The sequence below is a fragment of the Semicossyphus pulcher genome, unplaced genomic scaffold (assembly GCF_022749685.1).
Source record: "Semicossyphus pulcher isolate SPU_LCO1_2020_fin unplaced genomic scaffold, fSemPul1.0.p SCAF_8, whole genome shotgun sequence".
NCBI lineage: Eukaryota > Metazoa > Chordata > Actinopteri > Labriformes > Labridae > Semicossyphus > Semicossyphus pulcher.
In genome coordinates, this window is record NW_027211759.1 from 14075532 (window position 1) to 14101793 (window position 26262).

The following is a 26262-nucleotide window of genomic DNA, read 5'->3' on the forward strand; positions in this document are numbered from 1 at the left end:
CACGTGACGCCTCGGGGTGCACGCAGCCTTCAGCACGCGGGTAAAACAGGATGATTGATGAGCGGATCGATACACGTCCTTGTCGGTCCATTTGAGACCTGCTGCTCGCGGTCATTTCCCGCAGCTTATTTTGAGTCGGTAAATCAGGACAGGAGGGGGGCGTATCCATCTCAGGACCCTCCCCTCCCGCCCGTCTCCATGACAACAGCCGTGGATGGTGGCGCTGGTGGTGGTGAGGGAGCGCAGGGGGAGCTGTAAGACAGGTGTTGCTGGGGTTTGCGCATCGCCAGTGAGATCGTTTGGCAGGATGGGAGCTGCGAGAACACCTACGCACCCCCACCATAGTTTCCCATGTTTTCTGCCGTCCTGCTTCTTCAAACACGGAATTCAATTAACGCTGTGATCCAACTGAACGCCGCAATGGTGCACCACTCGGGCTCCATCCAGTCCTTCAAGCAGCAGAAAGGTTGGTGGCTGATGTGAGCGTGATTCGGTGTTTAGCAGAGTGTGTGTGAGGGGAGTTTTGCCCTGTAGTTAAACAGTTTGGGATGTGAGATGAGACCCTGAAGTGTTGGACTTGCTGTAAGTGTGACGCAGAGTTGCAGCCAAGGATGAAATGTTATCCTCGTGCGCTTTGATATTTTATCCACGAGTTTCAGATACATTAACTGTATCATTATTTTTGTAGCAGGAGGCTACATAGATCCATAGACTACATTTATCTAATATTGAATAGAGGAATCAAATTAAAAGCGTGAAAAAACTCCATGTTTGTAATAACACAGAGGAGTTGTTTGACCTTTCTGCACAATACCAGCCGTGCACATCTTGTAAAGGTTATTTGTTTTTCTTTAACTTGCAGTGATTTGAGCTGCACTCTCAGTCATGATGCATCCGCTCTCAGGGACCTGCTTAATAAACTCTCGCAGCAGCAGTGCAAACAGGCTGGTATTAGCGGGGATAACGTTCTGTATCTCGTGTTTGCTTTGTGGGAAAGATACAAACTGTTTCACACACATCTGTTCAGGAATGTGCAGGAGAGTTTGTCGTGCACCTGTCTGGGACATCTGCACTCGGGGGTTTGGTGTATTTTCAGTAAGGCAGACTTTAAATGCAGTCAAATGTAAAATACGTCCCCATTAAGCAGGTTATTGATTTGCAATATGAGAAATCAGACTCACTTTCTTCATCTTTATGTCCATCCTTGTGTGTTTGATGAGTAATAACTGAGACTTAAATCATGTAGCAATCTGTGCAGTGTAAAATTGGAGCAGATTAGATCTGTAACTAAACACTAATCAAGTCATCAATCAGCGTTTTTTTCTCCCTTCTACACCAGTATTGATTTTAGCCCGTAAGTCGGGCTCTTTATAGAACATTAGCGATTCTGTAATACTCAGTGTTAATAATTCATGTGCTCGATGTCTAAATTTAGACTTATGGCGAGGAAACGACTTGTTTTCAGGCTGACACAGAGCCACAAACGGGGGAGCGATGACCTGTTTAGTTACCTTGCTGAGGAGGAGGAGAGAGGAGAAATGTGTGAGAAGAGGAGAAGATGCTGAGCAGCATGACTGAGAGATGCCCTGCTGAAGATGTTCACTGCAGTTTGTCATAGCTGTTTTTTTAATGTGAAAAATATTAGAAAGAGATGCACAAAAAAAGTGGAAAGCAAAAAGAAAATGTATTTCTTCAAGCGTGACCCACATGCACAAGTGTTTGTCTAAATTCCTACAATCCAAACAGACATTTTATAATGTTTGTTTTTAGTGTAATAATCCGAATAGTGTTCTTTGAAGTAATATTTTACTCTTTCAGAGAACATCCGAGCTGATAATATCATATATAACATCGTAAATCACTTTCTGGCTGCACTCCAGCCAACAGGAAACAAAACATGACCAGATTTATGTGGAAAAAATCAGACTACGGGCTTGAGAGCACACTCAGTATTACACTAACTGCTAAGTGCACCATTACAATGATAGTAAACGAGCTGAATGTTGGCTCACAAAGTCGTGCTTAAAGCAGAAATTGAAAAATTATGCTGCACTTCCTCAAACGCCATCAACAACAGCCAGTGAGCGCTGTAAAAGGGTCAGAGCTGGAAATGGAGCCACTCAGCAGTTATGCCCTTACAGTAAAATGTGGACGTTTATTAAAACATCGACTGGAAGCCAAGAGAGATGGTTTATGTTAGGAGTTAAATCTCTCTGCGGAGCTGCAGGTGAGGAGCATTGTTGTTTGCAGACAGACCGCAGAGAGTTAGACTGTTTGAGTAAATGAGATGAGGGTGAAGATGGCGGAAGAAGCTCAGCTGGTAAAAACGAGAAAATAAACCACATTTGGACTCGAAGACACAAATGACTCACGACCATCTGATATTACTTTCCAGGATTTGGGTGAATTTCAAATGTTCTTTGGCAGACTGATTACAAACTCAGATTTATTATCAGCACGCTGATGAAACTTATCGACACACTGAACTCTTCAAATCTGCCAGGCGGTGTCGGCTTTCAGAAGAATGAAATGTAATCTGGAATCAGAGTGATGTGTTTTGTAAGGCTGCTTCTGCATGGATAAGAGCTGCAGCCATTAGTCGATTGAGGAAATAAAACTGGTATTTGATTAATCTGGTCTTTTTTCCGAGCAGATCAGAGATTGTATGGTTTAAGAATGTGCTGCTTTTCTTGGTATTAAATAATAGTAATTAAATAATTTAGCTTTCAATAGCTGGTCCATCAAAGACATTTAATGACATCTTGTGCAGTATGATAGTGTGATAAGCACGTCTGTTCTGGTGTTTTGCAAATTGATTTATGGAGAAATGAATAGTCAGATTAATGGATAATGTTTTGTGCAGGCTTTTTAACAGCCTGCACTTGCACAGGCAGAGCTTACAGCTCTAACAACCAACTTCTGTTGTAGTGTCCAAAGAATCAATTTTGTATTTAAAGCAACATCCTGCTCATTCCCTCGGAAGAGTTCATGCATCTGATTTTTTTAATTATAGGAAAAATGTGCACATTTTCCAATCAGGTGTGTTCAGGTTCAGTAGCTTCTGAAGGACGCAATCATTGCTATTTTGTATGTATGCATATACACTAAATGTGTGTGTGTTTGTGTGTGTTCATGTGTAAACCTTTGGTTGCACAGTCCTAAGCAGGCCACCTGTCCTCTTATGCAAGCCGGCAGATGGTTTTATAGATAGAGACATTAATTTGAGGGCAGATTTTGGGAGAGCGCACACACGCACGTACGCACACACACACACACACACACACACACACACACACACACACACACACACACACACACACACACACACAGTATCATCTGTGATTTGAACTGGAGAATGTAAGAGAGACATCATTTTTTATGTAAGATGAGCTGTGTATGAATATGCCTGCTCATGCTGTAGCATGCCAGGTAGACAAACAGTTTACAAGAAGACCAAACAAAGAGGCTGTCTTGTTTTGCGTGTGTGTGTGTGTGTGTGTGTGTGTGTGTGTGTGTGTGTGTGTGTGTGTGTGTGTCTTTAGTGTGCAGTGGCTTTCACAGCTTTTAAATAGTCAGCCCCTGTGTTTGTTGCTCGGTTATAAGAACAACACAAGCACAAGTTCAGCTGGAAACCGAACTTATTCAGCATTTTAATCACGTCCGCAAAAAACAACCTGATTCTGGTGGAATTAAATTGTTCTGCGGTGAACTCTGAGTTGTTTCCTGCAGAGCGGCTCCCGTCCCTGATGAGGTGTTTACGTGGACGCTGCCAGGCTTATCAGAAAATCCTGTGACGTAGCAGAAAGCAGAAGCAATCAGGGGGCCATAAGAAGATGCTGTGACGTTAAAGGAGGGGGGGGGGGGAATGGAGATTGAAAGAAAGGGAAGATGTTTAATCTGTCTCTGCACAAATGATGCAACCCAGAGGTTGTGCCAGGATTGTGTAATGAGGTCCTGAACCGTTTAAAGCGGGGCTAAAAAGTGCCATCTGCTGTGAGGTGTGTTAGCGGTCAGGATGCCGCCGCTCGGCTGCACGTGAGAGACACAGCGGACACTGCCAACATGTCTGAGGAGTCTGTGTTTCTCCCCTCACGTTAAAGTTGTTATACTTTATTAGTCTAATACACCAAGTGCAATTCATATTTTAGAATATAAAACATGGCAAGGTCCAGCGGGGTGAATATTAAAAGTGGAGTTTTTCTTTGATGGTGGTTAGAAAATCTGAAGGTCAGCCCCTTTAATTAGAGAACTCATGTTTTAATGACACAGAAATGAGTCTCAGGTCAAGTCAATAAGTGTTTTTGTGAGACTCACTTTGCACACATTAGCTGCATTCATTCTGTAGCTAAGATGCAACTTTAAGCATATCTGATGTATAAAGTTTATCATAATGAAACTAGATGGGCACTTGGTGAGGGCAGACCTACGCCAAAGCCAATAGTCCATTCTTACGCAAATCTGCAATTGCACCCACAATATATAGCCGGATACGTTAACACTGCAAAAAAGACTGAAAACTAGTTGTTTGAACTAAAAAAAAGTTAGTCCAGACTGCACTGAAATTTTACGTTGACTGAATTTGAGAAGGTAAGTTGAGATAAATCTGTGTTGATTCAAAACAAACTGTCCAAGTCAAATCAACTCTACAGTAACTGGGTTTTTCTTAACGTAATAATCTTGAATATTTTCATGTAAATAAATGTTTGTTAAGTCACTATCTATCGCTGAATGAGGTAACACAATGGTGATTGAGCCTATGGCCCACTGATGAAAGCCTTTGCATTTGCAGTATATAGTATTATTACAGACTGGGTGTCTGTTGCGACAAATCTCAAGCGGCGTCCAGTTAGTGACGCGTTTTCCATCACCAGCAGTGGGTGGTCTGCCAGAGAAGGTAGGCGGAGCTAAGCAGCTGCTTTTGCCGCTCTCTGCAAGTGTTGAGAGTAAACAGTAATCTACTTTGACTGAACAAACAAAGAAAAGATCGATGACTTCAGATACAACTTCAAAAATAAGTGAACATCCAGAGAAAAAGAAACAAACTCGACGCTCAGATGAAGGCAAACAGTCTAAAAAAGAAAGCGACCGTCTGCGAGGAAAATCAAGAGTTACAACCGGAGCCAACCGTGGACGTCTGGTTATCTGGGATGCATTTGCCTTCATTGCTATCGGTGCTGCCAAATGGAACGAAATTGAGAACTTCAAGATAATATCTTAAGTTTACTTTTAATTACAATTTAGTTGCCTCCCTTCTCTTGTTATCTCTGCACAGTCTGCCCAGGATCCATCTAGCTGCGACAGCACTAACCACTGCACCATCGTTCAGACACTTCTAGTCAAACTAATTATATATTTATAGACTAAAACTATTATCTTTATCCTTTTGAATTTCAATAGAATCATTTCTGTAAGTTGGAAAACTTTTCATTAATTTAGATGACATTAACACAAAATAGTGCGTTATCACACCATTAACACTAACTTCTAGTTAAAGGGCCTAACTGTTTTTACAGGTCACATCTATGTCAAATGATGGTAACGCCTCGCTGATGTTCCTGTTGTGTGTTTCTTATGTGCTTCTAAATGTGAAATATCTCACATTAATTTGTGACAAGCAGAAAACTCACTTGTTTTGAAAAGCCGTCCGCTCACAAGGAAGACATTTTTAGACGTTCGTGACTCAAATCAGCGACGACTTAGACACCTGTGTTACAGTTTGCTCAGTATTAAAGCTTGTTTGTTAGTCGGATGGCTCTTAAGTGCTTGTTCGTGACTCTGATCAGGATCCATTCAAAAATCTAATTAGTTTTATGTTGGCTAATGATGCACTCATCCACCAAGTTTCATGATAGTTAGGGCTAGAAGTGGCGGACAAACAAATGGCACCGACCCCTAAAAGGGAAGAATGAACATTTGAAGGCCCCTATATGTAGAAATTTATGGTAATGTTTGTGTCTGATTATTCTGATGGCCTGCATCTTTGTTTGTAGACTCTGCTGGTAAGAGTTGTTGCAGTCTTGCACTTGTTTTGGGCCTTTTCAGATACTTTTTAAAAATAGAAAATCTTATTACACTCATATTCTGCATGAAATCAGGAGCTACAAACCTGCAGTCACAGTATTAGTGGTGCAGCAGCTTTCTTCAGATGCTGACCAGCAGTATCCTTAAAGAACCTTTACTTTGAAACTGCTTTCAGAATCACTTTGAGCACGCAGTTTTGCTTCTGAATAAACAGTTTAGTGATTTGTTCTCACACTCCTGCATGGATTAGATTTCCATAACTGTTGGTACTGAGTGAAGCCCTCTTGCGATCCATACCAGCGATCACTCATCATTTGATATTCATCCTGGGTCAGCAGGAATCACTGGGGTGCCTGGAGTGCTAACCACAAAACATAAGATCTGAGCTGCGTATTCAGAGCCGGCTAATGATACCGCTCTAAATGTTCCCTGCGAGCGCCCTCCGTCTCTGTGTTCTTTGATTCGCTGCCAGACGGAGGATGAAACACACTTTAATTGCTTGGAGAACGTTCAGCAGGAGAAGCTGCCGACCTCGCCTCGGCCCTGCTTCCACGTGATATACGCACCAGAGCGGCGTTTTGGACCGTCGTCTCTGAGCGTGTGTGTTTTTGCCTCTCCTCGTTTCTCACCCCTCTGCAGCAGGGATCCCCTGAAATGCCCTCTGTAATGATGTGTGTTGTGCCCAAAGCCGTCCTGTTGCAGAACGTTCCTCGGTTGAAAGCTGTGACACTGAAAGCTCTATTGGCTGAACACGGATGAATAATTGAAGGTATAGAAACATAGAGGCATGATGGGAAACAGCCCACTGACCTGAATTCTCTGTTTGCTACTTTTTATCCTGGCGGATAAAGTCTCCACGCGTTTGCAGCTCTGGCAGTGATTGTGGAGAAAAACGTGACTGAAAGCAAAAGCACTGTTTCTTTTCACACCTTTTTAACCGATTTTCACAGCATTGTTTTACTTCCTCCATATCTGACAGCTTGTTATTGATCATCAAATCCTTGCTGTTTTTCAAAACGCTTTTTCTTCCAGCTGGCTCGGACTGTTGGCGACGGTCTCGCGCAGACGTATGGAGGAGCGGTGCCAGGGATGTGCTCACTTTTAACGACAGGAACAATCATGAGGAGCATAACAGACATTTTACAGACAACCTCCATTTTTAATCCTACGTTTGACACAAGCAGAAACAACTGCAGAGTGTGTGTACGCACAGAAACCAAAAAAAAAAATCCTTTTAATCTCACATCACGAGCCCGTCATGGCCGAGCCGCACAGGAGGGGCTCCAAATCCCAGATCACGACCGTCCCTGAAGCCCGTCCAGCTCGCCCTCGGCTGGGCCTGCGTGGGTGTGTGTGAGATCACACACACACACACACACACAGGATTGTCGTCCGGGCCTTGTGTCATGCTGATGCACTGAAAATCTGGAGGTGTTTTTTATTTTCTGGCATCCCCACAGCGAGCGTCCACCTCCTGGGCCTCTTGATCCGTTTTCTTTTATAATCGCCACTGTTGCATCTCCTCACCAACAGTGTGACAGCCCACAGAGTCCTGTACCAACTGGCGCACACACATATAGAGTCCATGCACACACACACACACACACAGGATTAACTTTCTCCTGATAAACCAGCCTTAGCCAGCACACAGCCAGATTAAACACAGGATTTCACATTAGATGAACCCTTTATATATTTATATAGACTTACACAATGCGGCATTTTCAGAGCCTCTCTGACCTGGAGGGGGGGCAGAGGTCACCGAGGGCTTGCATGACAAAATGAAGCTGAAGCTTTGGGACAGGGCAATGATTGTCAGATCGCCACCAGATCACTGAATTTGACCCGTGCACCTGCTCTGAAATTTCCATGGACATCATTCACACAACACAAATCCGGTCCAATTTGTGGCTCCACTTTGCGAGGCCTTTGGGATCAGCGAGCCCCCGCCCCTGCAGGCCCCATTAGCTCACTCTGATGTATCATCTCAGACATGTTGAGCCTTGCCGAAGTCTGCTGGGATTATCTGCACAACCTGGGGTCCAGTAAATGCACCTTTTTGACAGGACTAGGCGGCTACTAGGCAGCAGCAGTTCTCCATCGATCAGCATAATGGAGAAAAAGTGGGCAGTGTCTCCTAACTGGACTTTATATTAAATAAGAATGCATCTCGTCTACAGATAAACACACAGAGACTGTGGAAATGATGGCACTTTAGGCTCACCAGCCGCCATAAAGCACGTTGTTGTTGCTGAGAGAAACAAACTCTCTGGCTCACTGGACCATAAAATCTCGTCTTTCTGAAATGTCATCGCAGATGTAAACGGTCCGATATGATTCCTTAGAGAGTAAAAGCTCGACAACCTGCAGCTCAGGGTTGATTTGAAAAACTGGATTTTATGGAACTGATTGAAAGATGAGGCAACGAAGGGGGACCGAACGCTCGTGGACATCGAAATAATTAAAGCGCTGGGAAATCGAGCGCAGTTGTTGTTGGCCTGGAGACAATTTCACTTTATGACTAACACATTTATTAGTTTAAAGTTTACTTCAAACTATCTTCTTTAATCAGACTCTTGAGCACTTTAAACATTTCTCGCTTCACTGTATTTCAACTGCAGCTCACAAATTTCACTTACTTCATATCAGCTGGGCTGCACAGTTAATAAACAGTGCGATTAGTGCTTCCCCTGGGCCTCCGCCGCTCACGTCTTCTCACCGAGCAGCGCGGGGGGAAATCCCATCGAGATCACGACTCGAGAACGACGCCGACCCCCAGGATGCGGAGAGCAAATTATCAGTGCAGTTTCAGGAAGGTCGCTGAGAGAATTCCTCGCTGGAGGTCACGCTTCAATTTATGAGAGGGAGAAAGAGCCTTCATTCATTTCATGAATAAATATGTCGCAGTGTCAGAGCTGGAGCTGCTGTGAAGGTCGCATATAAAGACCTGCTTCCTGCTGGACGCTCATTATCGTTATTAACCTCTGAGTTTCTCCTCACAGTTCATCTTTACAGTATCGTTCATCAATCTGACGCCCCCTCTTTCACCACATGCTCTTTTCTCGCTGAGATAACCTTGAAAATGACCTCTGCTGCTGTTAATAAAACAATAACATGCTAATGGGAACGCTATGGAGCAGCTTGAATCAATGCTGTTATTACACGTGCGGAGGTTAAACTGGCTGCAGCACTAACAGGCGTGTGTCTGTAGTTTACCTCTGTGGTGCACCATCACACTGCTCGTCTTATTGAGTGATTTGATGGAGAGGGGGAGTGCTGATGGTTTAATGCACTCCTCTATGAAGGACAGACATTATCGGCAGCACTGTAGCACATAAAAAGACGGACCAGATGATGGCTGAAGTGATTTCGCCCCCTCCCTCCTTTTTCCACTGCCTCCCTTCGCTGCTCATTTTGTGACGACGTTTTCTCACATATTGCTGCTGGAGACTTATGCAGGTTTTTCAGCGACTCTTGTTGTATTTTGCGAGATTAGATTAGCCTCTTAAAGATGAAAAATTGACCTCATAAGGGGAAATTAAGAACGCTATCTGCTTCTCCAATGGGCCCTGGAAAACCCCTGCCAGATGACGCGTTTTACGTAGTGTAGCGGAGGTTTTCCAGGGCCCATTGGAGAAGCGAAAAGCGTCCAGGGAGTTTGCTAAGCTACACTTCCTCAATCCTTCCTAGGACGTCCGACTCCGATGTCTGCAGTGTTTTGTTGAAAAAAAACACATACCGTAAGATGTAATCATTTGTTCCATGAGGTGCCTTTAAACGCGGCCTGCTCTCTTGTTTTCCCTCCCAGACATTTAGAACCGAGTCATGTCTCGTTCAAAATCGTCAGGTTCGAAATGTAGACTGCGACCTGAAGATTTTTGTCGACGATCCACCGGTATATTCTCGTCGTGTTTCAGATTCTGTACTGCTCTGAGCGTCTCTTGCTGGGCCGTTCCTTTCAGAGGGAGGGGCGCAATGCACGCTGGGTGTTGTAGGAATGTAGAATAGACGAAACCACAAGCTGTTTGTACAACTTTCTCCACAGCTATGGCACCAATTTCAAATATCGCTTCTATTGATTACAGAGAACACCAGCTTTGACTGACAGCGGCTTTTTCCAGACTGCTCCTTTAACAGTCGTGAATTTACATTAGCAAGTATTACCCAAGCATGATCCTAACCCTCTTTATGTGCTGCATAAATATGAATAACACTCATACAAGTGCATGTTTACACAGTTCTGATTGGTCAAACATGAGCCAATGACATGAGCCTTGAAAGACTGACCCAAACACCAACCAAAGTCCTCTTCAGTCGCTCTTCACATCATCAGGACTCAGTGTCATCTTTCATCAAACTGAGATAACCCTCATGACATCATCAAGGTTATTTTTTCATACTAGAAAAGGCTCCTTTTAGCCCCACAGAGCTGCGTTACATAACACCTCTCCCCCTGCGAGTTAGTCATGTCCATGACAGGTAAACTGACCTTGTGGAGAGGAGCGCTCCTTCATTCATTAGCTGTTCATGACACATTCATGCAGGTGCACAGCTCAGCTGTAATGACCTGACACTCTCTGAATACTCTGCCAATACCTCTGTGGCAATGCTGTTGTTGCGTGACTGTTCCAACCTCCTCCTTATGTAATACCTTTCTGATTTTGTTGATATCAGTAGCATTTAATATAATGTATGATTTGGGGAAATTAGTTCTCCCATCAGAGCTTAATCCAATCAATCCCTTAATGCATGTTTAGAACGCTCAAGTAAATTACACAATATTTTTTTCCGAATAAGCCGCATACATCAAACAACTGTTATATAAATGTAAAATACAGATATGTTTTTAAGATACTTTTTGTTCCTTTTTTATGAGTAACTGATGAAATCTCTCGTCCTCAGGCATGCACACCAGCATCAGCGAGATCCTGAAGGAGAAGAGCCTGAAGCCGTCTCGCCGCAGCCTGCCCTGCCTGGCCCAGAGCCAGACTCACCCCATCAACCTCAACCACTTCCTGTCTGTGCCTCTGAGCCCGGAGCCCAAAGCAGAAGTCGAGGGTCTGAGTCAGAGCATCAGCACCTCCTGCAGCCTCCTGCCCCCACAGACAGGTCAGTGTGCTCGGAGGACAGCACTTAGCGAGGCCAACCTTCAGACATTTTCCAAAACCCATTAGTGGAGAAGATGCTTCAGTCATAAGAGAGCGGCTGTATCAGGTTACATCACTGATGTTTGTTGATTTTTAAGATCGCCTCGTAGATTTCTGCCAGGATTTTGTGATAACGAGTAAAAGAAAAATAATTTTACTAAAGGTTTTATGCTACAGTAGTTAGCATGAACCTTTATACTGTTAGTTTACACCCTTATACTGTTGACATCTTCCAAATACCTGTTGGACTTCCTCTATGTTGATAGAAAGATGATGTAATTGTTGCTCATTATTTAATCTCCTAAAGCTGGAAAATGCTTAAAGGAGCAGTTCGCCTCTGGAAAAAGCCACTGTCAGTCAAAGCTGGTGTTCTCTGTAATCGATAGAAGCAATAATATTTGAAATTGGCGCCATAGCTGTGGAGAAAGTTGTACAAACAGCTCGAGGTTTTGCCCATTCTACATTCCTACAACACCCAGCGTGCATTGCGCCCCTCCCTCTGAAAGGAACGGCCCAGCGAGAGACGCTGGAGTGAAATACTACAGTTTTCGCTGCAGGCAGTGGCTCAGAGCGGTACAGAATCTGAAATACGACGAGAATGTACCGGTGGATCGTCTGCATTTCAAACCTGACGATTCTGAACGAGACGTGACATCAGAGGCGGGCGTCCTAGATTGAGGAAGTGTAGTTTAGCAAGCTCCCTGGCCTCCACCACATGACGCGTTTTACGTAGTCTGACGGAGGTTTTCCAGGGCCCATCGGAGAAGTTGATAGCATCCTCCAAAGGCACGGAGCCAAATTAAATTTTTCGTCTACCATAATGGCATTAGCTCCCCATAATAGCATGACAGGTCTGAGGATGAAAATCGGCGAACTGGCCCTTTAACACCATTAAAAACCAAAGATTAGTGTATTTCTCTCAAGTTATTCCATTGCAATTATTCTCTAGTCTGCAGCGACTGTATTAAATGTTACGCTCGACGGGAACAGAGTTGGTTGTGACCCAGATTTTAATGTTGTTGGTGACATTTAAGGCGCGTGGATAATATTGATTGCACAGATTGTGTTCCCGCTGCAGGGGATTAAGAAACTCAGTCACATGTGTCTGGTGCTCTTTCAGAGGCAGCGAGCACGGGTGAAAACAATGCAGCTCTGTTTGATTTGTTAAATTGGAGAGGGAAAATTATTCAGTCGTATTTTTATCTTTAAGAATATTCAGATGACGTTGACACTTCTATTTTTGCAACAGCACGGGCTGCACAACAAGTTGGCATTTCAATGACCTTGAGACGCCCTTTTTTCAGACTCTTTGGTGTCTCCCTGCTGAGTGCAAAATTGAGATGCGATTTTTATGCAGATGAGGCAGCGTGAGGTGAGGCTATTTTGGTGAAAACTATCTCTTTGACGTTGTGCTATAAATAGACGTCTGAGGGTGAGGTGTGTTTTGTCTTAGCATGAGGAGGCTGAGACAGAAGGAGAGAGTGGAGACGGACCAGACAAGATTGGCTCGGGAGACAAGGACATGATGCTTCGCCGGCTCTGCAGCTGTGTGCACTGTGACAGATGTCTTTTAAAGGTCAAAGCTGCTGCAGGAGAGTGAACGCAAAGAGACACATGTTGAGCTTCAATAGTGATGAAGCAACTTCACTGCAGCCTAAGAAAGAGTCAGTAGCCACATATAAGGGTTTTTATGTGAATTATGCATTAAAACATGACATTATTAGTAACATCTGACAGCTCCCTTTACCAAAAGCTGATGGGTTAAATAATGCAGCACCTTCTACTTGAAAAGTTCCAATAGATCCACACTGCTTCTTTCTGTGTGAGAACTGAGCTGGATCCAACGGTGTAAATTCAGCCTGCTTTTGCATTCTTCGCAGCTCCCCATGTGTCCTGAAGTTTCCAATCATTTTTCCGCTCAGTTGACACTTTTATTGCCAGATCCAAAGGGGCTGTGTTGCTTTCAGTGTGAAGGGAAATTCACATCAATATCTTTTAAAAGACGACTTATCACCAAGATCCATAACACAGCTTTCATGACTATTTAGGTTTTTGACAGTATGGATGAAATACAGGATGAAACTGTGTTACATTGTGATGTTTTTGATTTTGAACTGCTCTGATCAAATCAATAGCAAGCAGCTATGCCTGCTTTTCACAATAAAACAGTGATACACACAGATCTGATCTGACCTCAAAGTAAACAGTAAGGACAATGGGCCTCATTGACAAGCAGTGCGTACACACAAACCTGTGCTTAAACCATGCGTACGAACATTTGACGCACAAATCTGGGATTCATCGGTATGTTCTTACTTGATTTTGTTCGTACTCTGCGAACAAATTCAGAGCTTCCTCAGACCATGCGTACGCACAAATGATGAAGGGCCGGCTTTCTCAGAAAATTCAAACACACGCTTGTAACTTATTGCACGACATATTCAAACTATTCATCTAAAAAAAGCCTTTAATAGACAACAATTAAAACCGTGAATTTACTAATGCATTGACCAAATTAGATTGTTAATTCTAATTAATTAATTGTTGCAATTTTCATTTGAATAAAATGTTTTTTTCTGATTGACTTGCACTCGTTAATTACAAAACAACACTTTAAATTATGAAATGAATTACCTTAAGGATACGGTTCTTGTTGAATATCATCACTTTCACCCTCAGTGCGTGGACAAATTCCACATATGAATGATTTAATTATTGCAGCCAGTCTCTCATCCCGTGCTGTCAGATCAGGTGTTCCTTGTCCTCCACCTGTTTCCTTCCTTTTTTCTGATCAGCGATTTTTTTTTAGCGTCGACCTTGATGTTTTTTTACCTGAACCACGCTCCGAACCTCAGGAGACGCAGCATTTACAGCCTCAGTTATTGAAGCCCAAACTTTAACATCGTGACTCCTGAGGACATGTTCGGAAAAGTGTGTTTTCTCTTGCTTCCACCTCCGACACAATTACCTCAGTGTCCGCTGTGCTGAAATTCTTTTGGGTATTTTTTTCCCTTGGGGACATCTCTTTTTCCTTCAACTTTTTCCTCTTTTAACTCGTCTTCACCTCACCGCTCTCTTCCTGATACGCCGAGCGGATGTCCTTATATAGAGAAATTGGGGCGTGGTCGTATGCAGATTGCGGACTGCAGACTGCGGGCACGCGCTGGTCAATTTAGAATGATTCTGATTCACTAACATATGCACGGTGGTGAGAACAAAATTGGCCGAGTCGCACGTGTCATGAATCCGACGGTGATTTTGCGTATGCACTCACTTTGTGCACAGAGTAAGAACATTTCTACACATAATGAATGAGGCCCATTGTTCTCTCCAGCACCGGCCTGGCTCAGGGAAGATGCTAATTAAAGTCAAACTAAAGAAAGAAAGAAAGAACAACCTGTCACAGAGAACGATTTTGCATTAAAACTAAATTCAATAATGTCCTCGCTTGAACTTAATCGCATTGTTCACAAGACACTCTAATTTAACTTCAGCTACTTAATGAAGCTCCTGAGGCTCTGATGAAGTGCTTAGTATGCAAACAGATGAACCAATGCAGCTTATTTTGTGTGCCAAAAATGGCTCTGTGATAATAAGATATATATCTTTTATTTCTAACTGGTTATAGATACATTTGAATGAAGAAATTAAAGCTATCACACCTTGTCCTGTAGTGTGAGGTGCTGCACCTTCCTAAAGCAATAGGATGTAAACTTTACGTCCATGTCATGCAATAAGAGTGCATGTATTATAGGCCTTAGACTGTGTCGTAATAAGCCTCATAGAATTGTTTTAGCCCGATAGATGAGTTATTGCACCCTCATGAAAGCAAACACTGTAACACTGACAAATGTTTTCGGTTACAAATTAGTTATTGTTCATCAGATTCTTGTTCTTGTTTCTCGTGCATAAAGATAATCTGATAAGGCTTCAAAACACTGAGCATCTGGAGCAGTAAAAAAAATAATTCATGTTAATTTTTTGTCTCACAGTGTGGGTTTAACAAACCTTTATTTCATTTGTGCATCTGTGGGATGCGTAAAGATTCAGGAAGGAAGGAAACACGATTTCCTATCGCTGCATTGATCTGTTTAATTACATCAAGGTGTTGCTCTCATGCTCGCGCCCACATTTAAATAACTTTAATTTAGCTCAGATCTCATTTCACTGCTGGCAGTTGGATTAAAGAATATTGACTTGAGCAACGACAAAAACTAAATTCAGGTAGGAGACTGTTTGGTGCATTACCTGCTCAACGACTGTCTCACCGATCCTTCTGTGTTTTTGTGCAGCTGTGGATGGCAAGGATCACTACGTGGAGGAATCGGAGGCGACAACCTGTGAAACAAGGGCGGACGAGTCGTTTCTGCTCCAAAAGCCACCCGCCACCCGTGCTAAATTAGAGGCCCGCACAGATTCCATTCAGGTACCACACTCCAGTGATCTACAGTTAGTCCCATGAATGTTCACATTATACACTGTAGTCTTTTTTTGTGAGCAGCAGACCTGTTTCATCTAAACTTCATGGGCGAAACATTCTTGCTACAGGGAAAGAATCGAGCTGAATCCTCCGGGCTGTTTTTCCGAGATGGAAAGAAGCGTATTGACTACATCCTGGTTTACAAGAAGTCCAGTCCACAGGTGGAGAAGAGGTGCACCTTTGAGAAGAATCTACGTGCTGAGGGTCTCATGCTGGAGAAGGAGGTAAAACCTGGTTTGGTTTTTAGAAGACGTCAGCTTCATTCTTCAACTTAACTCTCAAATTAATGCGTTCTTTTCATTTTGAAAGCCCTCCTTGACGAACAACGACATCATGTTTGTGAAGATCAACGCTCCATGGGATACGCTTTGCAAGTATGCAGAGCAGATGAACATCCGAATGCCTTTCAGGTAACCACACTAAGAGAAAGAGATTGTTTTAACTCTCAAAAGTGTGAAAGTTAAGCTTTTGCAGTTGCTGGAAACTCTCTCTAACTTGTTTTTTGTTTCGTCTCGAAGGAAAAAATGTTACTTCACAGACTGGAAGAGCAAAACGCTGGGCAGGTGAGTAGATTAAAGGTGTAAGATGGGTTTTTTTTTATCTCTCTTCCTCTCTGGAGGCAGGACGCTGGATGCTTCAGTGTGTCTAATGAAATTCATGAGCAACAGAGCTGCGAGGCTTCAGCCCCGTGTGAGCTGTGGATGGTGTTTAAATCACCTCAGCTCAGTGTGGAAAGCAAACAAAGAAAGTTTGGGTCAATACTTAATGCTCTTTAACTTTAACACTGAGCGAGAAGTAATTAATCGGTCAGTCCTTTAACCAGGCTGCGAGTATATATACGGTATATAAATTCTATATGCATTTGTGATAATAACAAAACAGTTGGTCATTAAGTGCAGTTCATTTTGCCCAGATTTAAAAATACAGGCTCTGCTATGTTTATTTAAATGAATGTGTTAATTAAACTTTCCACACACAGCCTCCTACAAGTCAGGCACATTGTTAAGAGTACAATACAGTCACTCTCCCACACTCACAGTGCTATTCTCTATTCTATAAAATGCTTGTAATCCTTCAGTCCCATAAATGGAGCTGCACAGTTCTTTTATTTTTTGCATGCTATTTTTAGAAAAACGCTCTTGTGCCTTGATGAGATGTTCGAGTGTGTCCAAGCTCTGCACAGGACTCCAAATTTCCATCTCTTCATCTCACTGGAATATAGACCGGAAAAAAAAATCACTGGCTTTTACAAAGCATCCTTTGTCTTCTCATATCTTTGGTTAAAATACTGTATGTAGTTCTTAATTCTTCAAACCTTATGTGCTTTAAAGCTTTAAAGTTTTTATTAATGAAGATCTTACCTGAAGTGACTCATGTCCTACATTAACTCAACATTTTTTGTCAAAGTCATTTTTTGCTTGTTCTCTTCTCACTGTTTGAAAATGGGGGAATCAGTTAAAAAAAGGTGGTGTCACATGCCTCCATGCACTTATACCAGGATTTAAATACATCTTATGTTTGCCTTCCAATCATTGCCGTGTTCATGTCAATAGTACACTGTCATTCAAATCTGATAAAATCACAACCCCGTGGTCCTGATACGGCAGATTAGCCGAACAACTGAAAGGTACAATGTGTTTAGAAAATCGTTATTATTAATTAATTCAGTTTTAAACTGTTGCTTTATACGGCTAACTATTTATCGTTGGGTAAAATCAATCAAAATACAGTAGTACTATGTTAATATCATGGAGTTATTTGGCAAGCTAGCCAACTTACCTTTTCACTCAGAAAGTATTTTGTTGTGATAATGTTAGCAGAGAAGAAAGCTAATGTTTGTCAGCTAACAGTAACTTAGCTGCAAAGCAGGGATTTGGTTTTGATTGCTTCATAACATTAGCTGAAAAATTATTTTGCTAATGACAAACTATACATTTACCTGCCATGTCAGTCCAGGAACTCTGTAAGAACTAGCTGGTGTTATCCTCTTAGGACTGTATTTTGCTACGCTAACTAGCTAGCAATTTATCCGTTTGGCAAGCAAACTAAAGTTAGCTAACAAAACCAAATGAAGAACCCCCACATGAATAAAATGCTCTGCCGATGTTGACTTTAGTTTTCCCCCATCATTTAGATTCCCATTTAGCCAAACGGGCTTCACGAGCTAGAACTTTTTGTGTTTTGTATTGGAGTGTGTTGGGTGAGTGGTTGGGCTGTAGGTGAACTTAAGAGAGACAAGGCACTTGGTTGCTACATTTACATCACTTTGAATTTTCCAAGTAAACCAATTCGTAGTCTTTTAGGTGTCATTTACGGAAGTTAGGTTACGTAACAATCTGATATCATTAGCAACATGAAGCGATTAACTCATGTTCTTCTCATAGTACTCTTGAAATATATAACACCATAGATAAATACATAAGCTTTAAGGGGCTTAAGACCTGAAGTCCATATATTTCTCACCATCATTGTTCACTCCAGTAATGAGAGGTAAATGACATTAAACCACAGCAATGATGGCAGGGGTTTATGTGTAAGCTTTGCATGTAACGCTTTGAATAGGCAACAGTTAGTGAAGCGTGATATTACTAGTCCTGATTGGAGAGCTGTTATCCACTTAAGTGCAAACATGGTGTGACTCAATTCTTCAGTCCTCTGGCTCTGTTTGAACAGAGCGTGTTAACAAGGATAGGTGTGACCGGACTTACTAAATGTGATAAATCTGCCTGCCATTTTATGATACTTCCACGCTGATTGATATACTGTTTCAATAAAATATATATCATATTACATTATTGGTATAAATACAAACAGTGTAAAGATGTCAAATTTGATGCCGTTGACAATATGGACAATATTCAACATTTATATTTCCTCTTAACATACCGCAAAAAAACGTTATGTCCATGCAGACACACCTACACACACAGCAGACAAAAACCACAAAGAGAACAGTCTCTCGCCCACCAGTCCAACTGAGAACAAGGCACTTTTAAATCTTGTGTAAGAGTAATCTTAGTCATTGTGAACAATGAGGACTATTATTTGTACCTCGGAGCTCCTGCAGTCTTTCACTAAGCTGCCGCTCTGGAAGGAAAAATCTGCCAGAGTAGTAAATAAGCTTTATGTGTTTCCTAATGGTCTGTCACTAACTCACGTCCCTGAAAAGCTGAACAAATGGGCCGTGTGCAGGTGGTGGCATCTTTCTGCTTTGATATCATTACTTTCTGTACAGTAGCTGTCCTCTTCATAACAACATCCATAAAATGATCTCTGGCTACAGTTTTTTTTCCCAAAGAAATCCCATTTATATTCATTCAATCCATATCAGAGCACAGCATAACAAATTAGAGACCTCTCAGAGAAGCAGCGCAAACATTACCCAGCCAGATGATTTGTAGCCTAGGGATGTGCTCTGCAATATCTCCACAACTATTGGAGCGATCGCCATGAGATGTTGAATACATATTTATGGTTACGAGAGGATCAGTCCTAATGACACTGCTGATTTCCCCTGATTTTACCTATAGCTACTTTTCATTTTTACTCAACATTTCTCTATTACTATTTGATTGATGGCCTTGAAATTTAATACATTTATTCATGTCCTGAATTGTTACAAGCTTGGTGATTATTATTGTCCTTAAGGTCAGAATTGTGCCGATTGACCATATTCACATGGCGCCCATTTATCTAAGGCAATGCTCAGGGTGGGGAGCTTAAATTCTGTTCAGCTGCTGCTTTAATACTTTATTGTATGGTTGTGTTATAGGTTGCAAATGATGTAAAAGTAGAAATTTAGACAAATCATTATTAATTGATCAGCAACTGTCAAGACAATGGGTAATGAATTAACCATATTTTTGATAACTAATTAGGTACCTAAAGCTAAGTCACAGCAGCTAAGTACTTAACAAATCCTGAGCTAAAATTTAGCTAGCAAACATTATCATTGGCTAGGAATTTACACCCTCTCTTGTGTAACACTATTAAACAGTAAGGTCAGCTAGTAAGTGGTTGACTGCTTAATTTAGCTGTTGTTATGGCATCATTCACCCAACTCCAAGCTAACATTACTGTTAGCTACTGGTTTACCCGTTTACTATCTTGTCATGTTTTACTATTAAACAGTAAAGTCAGCTAGTAAGTGGTTGACTGCTTAATTTAGCTGTTGTCATGGCATTCAACCAACTCCTAGCTAACATTACCGTTAGCTACGAGTTTACCCGTTTACTACCTTGTTATGTATCACTATCAAACGTTTAAGTTAGCTAGGAGGTTGTTAAATGCTAAGCTGTTGTTTAGTCGCAGACAAAAATGTTGTTTAAACTTGAAACACAGCCTGATGTTCCTCTAAATTTTCACTACACATTGTCTTTTCAGCTTTTAATCAATTAGGAAGCAGAGAAATGATAACAGATTCACAGACTCTGTACGTTTATATGACTTGCAACCCGGAACACAGCAGTATGACATTTTAGCTCCACTCTTGGCGCGACGTCAGAGGAAGATGCCCCCCATGTGAAAATGGTCAATTCTTTAGTTTTTTTAATTTTAAAAACCTGCAAATTAATATTCTCATTAAGTGTCAATGTTTAACACGCTAAACTGAGATGATTAAAATGGCAAATATTATACCAGCTAAACATCAGCATGTTAGCATTAGCAATGTGGGTTTACTGGCATGTTCATGTTAGCATTTAACAGTGTCACAGAGCTGCTAGCTCGACTGTAGACTGTCTTGTTCAGTTCTTTCAATCTAAGTTAATTTAACAGAAAAAGAAAATACAATTTATGAAATCAATTTCTGTCTTCAGACTTCACCAGATACTTTAATCATGCCTGAAATATTAAAAAAACAGAATGATCCTTTGAGGATTTAGCAGGCTGTTATCCTGGATCAGTGACCCCCATCCTCATATGAGACATGAGCAGTGTGAAAATGAAAAAGTATGAAGGCCAATGCGTGCATGTAGACGTGCATGTGTGTGTAAAAGGGTTTTTACTGTTGGATGGCGCAAGCTTTTCAGGGTTATGTTAGGGAAAGGGGCTTGGAGCCACTGTCCAATATCAAAGAAAACAATCTTCATGATAATCTGTGTCGCTAATCCTGTTTCTCTGTGCCTCCGCACAGCAGGTTTCATCTGAGATGTCGACAGATAAAAAGCTGGCTTCCCAGAAATCCCATGAAGCTGGACAAAGAGGCCTTGCCTGACCTGGAGGAAACAGACTGCTACACGGCCCCCTTCAGCAGAGCACGCATGCATCAGTAAGGAGGACATATACACAGTCCTGCATGGACCACAGAAACTCATTATCAGAATGTCATATAGTGGCGGTGTCTGTATCAGCTTTGGATGTGGGATTTAGAGAAGAGCCTTTAAAATTTGCATCAAAGCTATAAAATATACAAGTCATATATATTTTATTAATTGAATCCAGAAGTCATAAAGATAAAGACAAGTTGATCATAAATAAGACATCGAAATGCAGCAGCAGATGCTCATCAAATGATTAGATTTCTCCCCCATTCCTTAACGCATGTCTTTGATGAAAGGCATCATCTTATCTCATTTGTCAGTGAATTATTTCCATAATTCTTTTACTCGTCATCCTTGACGTTCTTTTGGAAATAATGATGCTGGAATGAACACAAAGTTTTTACACCATAGGATATAATGAATGTCGCATCATTATTGGCTGAGCTGTCAGTGAGCGCTGAGGCTGGATGATATTGATACGCTGTGACATGATGAATATCTGAAATAATGTGCGATTATTTTCCTCCCAGCTTCACCATCAACAATAGAGCGACCTTCTTTTCCAATTCGACCAGAAGCAGAATAGTCCATCACGTCCTGCAGCGCACCAAGTACGAGGAAGGAAAATCAAAGATGGGTGAGGCATCGCGCTCGCTTCTTTGTCTTCTTGCCCCTCACAGACAATATGTTGAAGTATCACATCAGTGCTGTGCTCATTTATAAAAAATGTACATCAGTCTATTATAATGATCTATTTAGGACCATTATCTTCGCTGAGAAGGGGCATAGTGTGAATATATTGTAAAATAATCAGTATTGAGACTCAGCCCTAAATAGTACATTCTAAATGCAGGCAAAGGAATAACAGTAAATTCAATAAAACATAATTATTAAGATTTTTTCTCTCTGTGTGTTTATTACCTTGCTGCTTAAACCATCTGGGGCACCAGTAAAAGCCACTAGATTTAGCTCTTAATTTGACTTTAGAGAGCACTAGCAATTATACCTTTGTTTGTTGTTTTGCTTTGGCATGATTAAACTGTGCTGAGCTGCTGAGCTGTTGGTATCTCGTCCAACCTGTGGCTGATCCCTCCTCGCCTTCTGGCCATTGTTTTTCTCTCTTTTTGTTTTGGTATCCGAAGTTACCAACTGTCCATCCACTTCCTCTCCACTATCTTTTCTGGCTAGAGGCGACATGTTTTGCTGATTAAAGTTTGGCCTTGAAGGCCTGGAATGGATTTCACATTAATATTTTAATGCTGTTGACCACTCTGCTCTCCAACAAATAAGATCAGCTCCGCATCAAGAGTGGAAAATCCTTTACAAATCCACTCCTCTCTGCCTGCGCTCTCATTATCTAGTGCTTCAGTCGGGGGATGACAATGCAAATGAATGCACTACTCTCATGAAAAATATAACATTTATTCATTATTTATTCATTACTGCTTTATTGTGATTGAGGACATATTTTATTCCAAGTAGTTCTCGTCTGCAAAAAAGGTTATTTTCAAGTGCAGAAATTGTAACCTGAGTATGTAGAGCTCCTAATGTGTTGTGGTCATAATTGCCTTAATGGACCCTTCTCCTCATTATGGCCAGTACTTTTCTACTGGTATATAAGCAGCATTTAACATGGTTTATTCTACTGCAGGTATCAATCGGCTACTGGGCAACAACACGTATGAGGCTGCATTTCCTCCTCACGAGGTGAGAAGCTTCTTTAAAGCTTGTTTGACAAATGATCAAACTGTAAAACTCCTCCTGTAACGTAAATGTCCCTGCTCTCTGTCTCCTCAGGGTGGTTACAAGAGCAGACACCCAATTAAGACACACGGTGCCCAGAACCACAGACACCTTCTGTATGAGCGCTGGGCCCGCTGGGGAATCTGGTACAAATACCAGCCTCTGGACCTCATCAGGTAATCAGCTGTGAAGCAGGTGACACAAGCATCATGAGCTGTGTTTCAGTAAATGAGCTGCAGTGTCCTGGTTATGAGCCTCGCTGTTTCTTTGATCATATTCAGGATGTGCTGTTTAAATGGAACAAGCCCAGTTGTCCATCCCTCTGTATAAATAGAAGATTAAAAAGATATCCAGTTTTCAGCACAGTCTGCTGTTTGAACAGGCTTTTTAATTCCTCTGCAGGATCTGGATATGTCTGATATTTGTGAACTGACAGTCGAGGGCGAAACCACTTGAACAGTTGCCTTTTTTTATCACCAGAAAAGGAAGAGTAGACTCAGTGACAAGAAATAGTTTGACAATTTTGGAAATATATTTATTCACTCTCTTGCTGAGCGTTTGATGAGAAAATAGATACCTCTGTCAAAGAGCCGGATCCAGGAGGTATGAGCCTAGCTTTGCATACAGACACATGGGGACACATTTTCATACTCATTTCTAATCATGTACAGATTAAAGTTGTAATCTTGAGGATCTCAGTTTCGTTCTCTTTGGCGACACCTATGGCGATAAACAGTAATTGCGGGAGCACACTTCCTAGATATCCAGAGGGTTGCATGTGTGACGTCCACGGTTGGCTCCGGTTGTAACTCTTGATTTTCCTTGTTAATTTTTTTGTTTGCCTTCATCTGAGCGTCGAATTTGTTTCTTTTTCTTTGGATTTTCACTTATTTTTGAAGTTGTATCTGTAGTCATCGATCTTTTCTTTGTTTGTTCAGACATAGTAGATAGCTCCGCCTACCCTCTCTGGCAGACCAACCACTGCTGGGTGATGGAAAACGCGTCACTAACTGGGCGCTGCTTGTGTCGCACCAGACACCCAGTCTGTAATTCCGCAAATACAAAGGCTTTCATCAGCGGGGCTCAATCACCATTGTGTTACCTCATTCGGGGATTGATGGTGACTTAACAGACATTTATTTACATGAAAGTCTTATAGTCAATATTATTACTTACTACTGAGCCAGACTTTCCACCAGATTCCAGTTTTCATTACAGGCTAACTGCTATGAAAGTAGTGATATCGAAGTAGCTATACTTCCAACATTTCCATCTAATTAGCAGATCTGCTTTATTTAAAATTAAAGCAGCTGAAAACTATTCTTGTAACCTTCCGAAAATCTGTCAAATGACTATGTGGAGATAATTTGGAAGGTGAAACCTGTAGCTGAACCTACAAAAACAGAGTCTGTTGCTTCCCTCTTTCTTCTTTATTGTTAGTTTGAGCTCAGTTTTAAGATGTATAGCTCTGGTTTTCTGCTGCAGCAGGGAGCAGTGTTCTAAAACACACTGTACACAACCACCTCAGGACCGAACATCAGACAGACAAAGTTGGCGACTAGCTTGTAAACACAGTGCAACATTCAGCTGTTAAACATTCATCATGTGACCAGAACAAAAGCCCAAAACGATAACACACACTGTGAGCGATTATATCCATATCCCTCGTCTCTACTTTTATAACAGAAGTTTATTTCAGCCGTTATTCCCGGTGAGTTTACTGATCCAGCTTTTCGCCACAGAGCTGCTTAACAGCTGCTATAAACTAAGCGTCTTGCTCAAAGAATCCTTGACAACTGTGGTTTAGGAAGCAGTTACAGTTATTGATTCATCTTCCACCACAACATTATACTTTGTGACCTTTCAGTGGAGAAGCCTCACTATCCATTAATCTACCACAGCCACCTCGCGGTACACAATCTACACCCACAACGTCACTGCGGAGGATCATGATTAATTAACTGTACGCACACATTGTTGGTGAATTTTGACCACTTGGTCTCTCCCTCTCTCCCTCAGGCGGTACTTTGGTGAGAAAATCGGTCTTTACTTTGCGTGGTTGGGCTGGTACACCGGCATGTTGATCCCTGCTGCCCTGGTGGGCGTTTTCGTCTTCCTCTATGGTCTCTTCACGATGGACTCTAGCCAAGTCAGGTCAGTTCACATAACCTGCATAATACCATACAGCCTACTTTGTTTTATTCATAGTAATGTAAAAAAAAAATATATAAATCCTAATTGTTGCTTTAATGTGCTGATTTTTTTTTGTCTCATTAGCAAAGAGATTTGTGAAGCCAACAATACCGTCATGTGTGCTATGTGTGAGGAGACCTGTGAGCCGTGGACGCTGAGTGACAGCTGTGTCTACGCCAAGGTCAGTGCAGTTCTGATGTTCATTCTTAGTCACATCAGTGTGTTAAGATCACAGAGGCCATGGAACTGTGAATGTTTTGCAGTGTGTCACTTGTGTATTGGATATCTGTTTGATTCATTTTTTACAAGATATAGAAACAAGACACAATATTTTAAAAGTTTGGTTTTACATTTCTGGAAATACACTTCCTTTTTTGTCATGAGTTGATTAAGAACATTAACAGCAATATCATATCAGAGTTAAAAATAGTGCTACAACCAGCAGCGGTTAGCTTAGCTTAGCACAAAGTCCAGCAAAAAGGGGGAAACAACTAGCTTTGCTTGGGCTAAAGGTAACACTTCATTTCTATACTTTCTGTTCTTTGTATACATTAAATAAAAAAGGATATAACATTCATTAGTGAGCTTTAGAGGTGAAATGAGCCAGATTTGTAACTGGTAGACAGAACTAGCTAGCTGCTCGTGTTAATGGAAATTAAGCTAGGCTACGCTAAGTTAACTCCTGCTGGCTGTCGCTTTATATTTGTCATAACGCTGTGGGAATGGTATCAATCTTCTAACCTAAATCATGACGAAGTTTATTTTCCAAAATGTCAACTTTGTCTTATAAGAAATGTGTGGATTGAAACTCTACGACAGGAAACTCTGACGCACAATGTTGACTGTCAAAAAGAAAAAGTGAAGCTGTGGAAATTGAAAATGTATTAAAGTCATATTTCAGTTTTACCGATGATGACATCCTTTCAAAAAGCCCATTTTCAGAGCAGCCTTTCGTGTGCTTGTGTTTCTAGGTGACCCATCTGTTTGATAACGGCGGCACTGTGTTCTTTGCTATCTTCATGGCTATCTGGGGTAGGTGGAGGCTGCTTTTTGTTTGTCCCTAATCCTGCTTTTGTGAACACTTGTTGTATTACAGCAAATGTATTTATACAAGAGTGTGTCAGTGCTTGTGCTTCCGCTCGTCACTCGACTCCTCCGAACACATTAAGCTTTTCAACCGAGAATTCAATACAGTGAAGACGCTGATGCGCAAATCCACACGCTCTGTAATACATCTGTCAGGAAATAAATCATAAGTCAGGTTTCTCTGATTGAACACCTGCAGTGACACTTCTGGTCCTGATGTAATTAGTTGGATTATTAAACATTTCTCCAGAGGGAGACCGTATCATTAGGCTGTCAGGGCTGCAGCATTGCACCATGATAGCGGCATACTGCAGCTATGGTTCCCACAACT

At 41.7% G+C, this 26262-nt stretch overlaps 1 protein-coding gene across 1 annotated transcript in view; it reads left to right on the plus strand.

Moving 5' to 3' along the window:
- Nucleotides 1–351: 351 nt before the first annotated feature.
- The window catches only part of ano3 (anoctamin 3), a 35646-nt gene continuing 9735 nt past the window's right edge, over nucleotides 352–26262 (plus strand). The window contains exons 1-13 of the mRNA XM_069687282.1: nucleotides 352–466; nucleotides 10924–11130; nucleotides 15461–15594; nucleotides 15717–15872; nucleotides 15958–16058; nucleotides 16167–16211; nucleotides 20783–20917; nucleotides 21440–21546; nucleotides 22561–22616; nucleotides 22707–22828; nucleotides 24672–24806; nucleotides 24930–25026; nucleotides 25817–25877. Of these exons, the coding sequence (XP_069543383.1) occupies nucleotides 352–466; nucleotides 10924–11130; nucleotides 15461–15594; nucleotides 15717–15872; nucleotides 15958–16058; nucleotides 16167–16211; nucleotides 20783–20917; nucleotides 21440–21546; nucleotides 22561–22616; nucleotides 22707–22828; nucleotides 24672–24806; nucleotides 24930–25026; nucleotides 25817–25877 (1471 nt within the window). The remainder of the gene's footprint in view (nucleotides 467–10923; nucleotides 11131–15460; nucleotides 15595–15716; nucleotides 15873–15957; nucleotides 16059–16166; nucleotides 16212–20782; nucleotides 20918–21439; nucleotides 21547–22560; nucleotides 22617–22706; nucleotides 22829–24671; nucleotides 24807–24929; nucleotides 25027–25816; nucleotides 25878–26262) is intronic.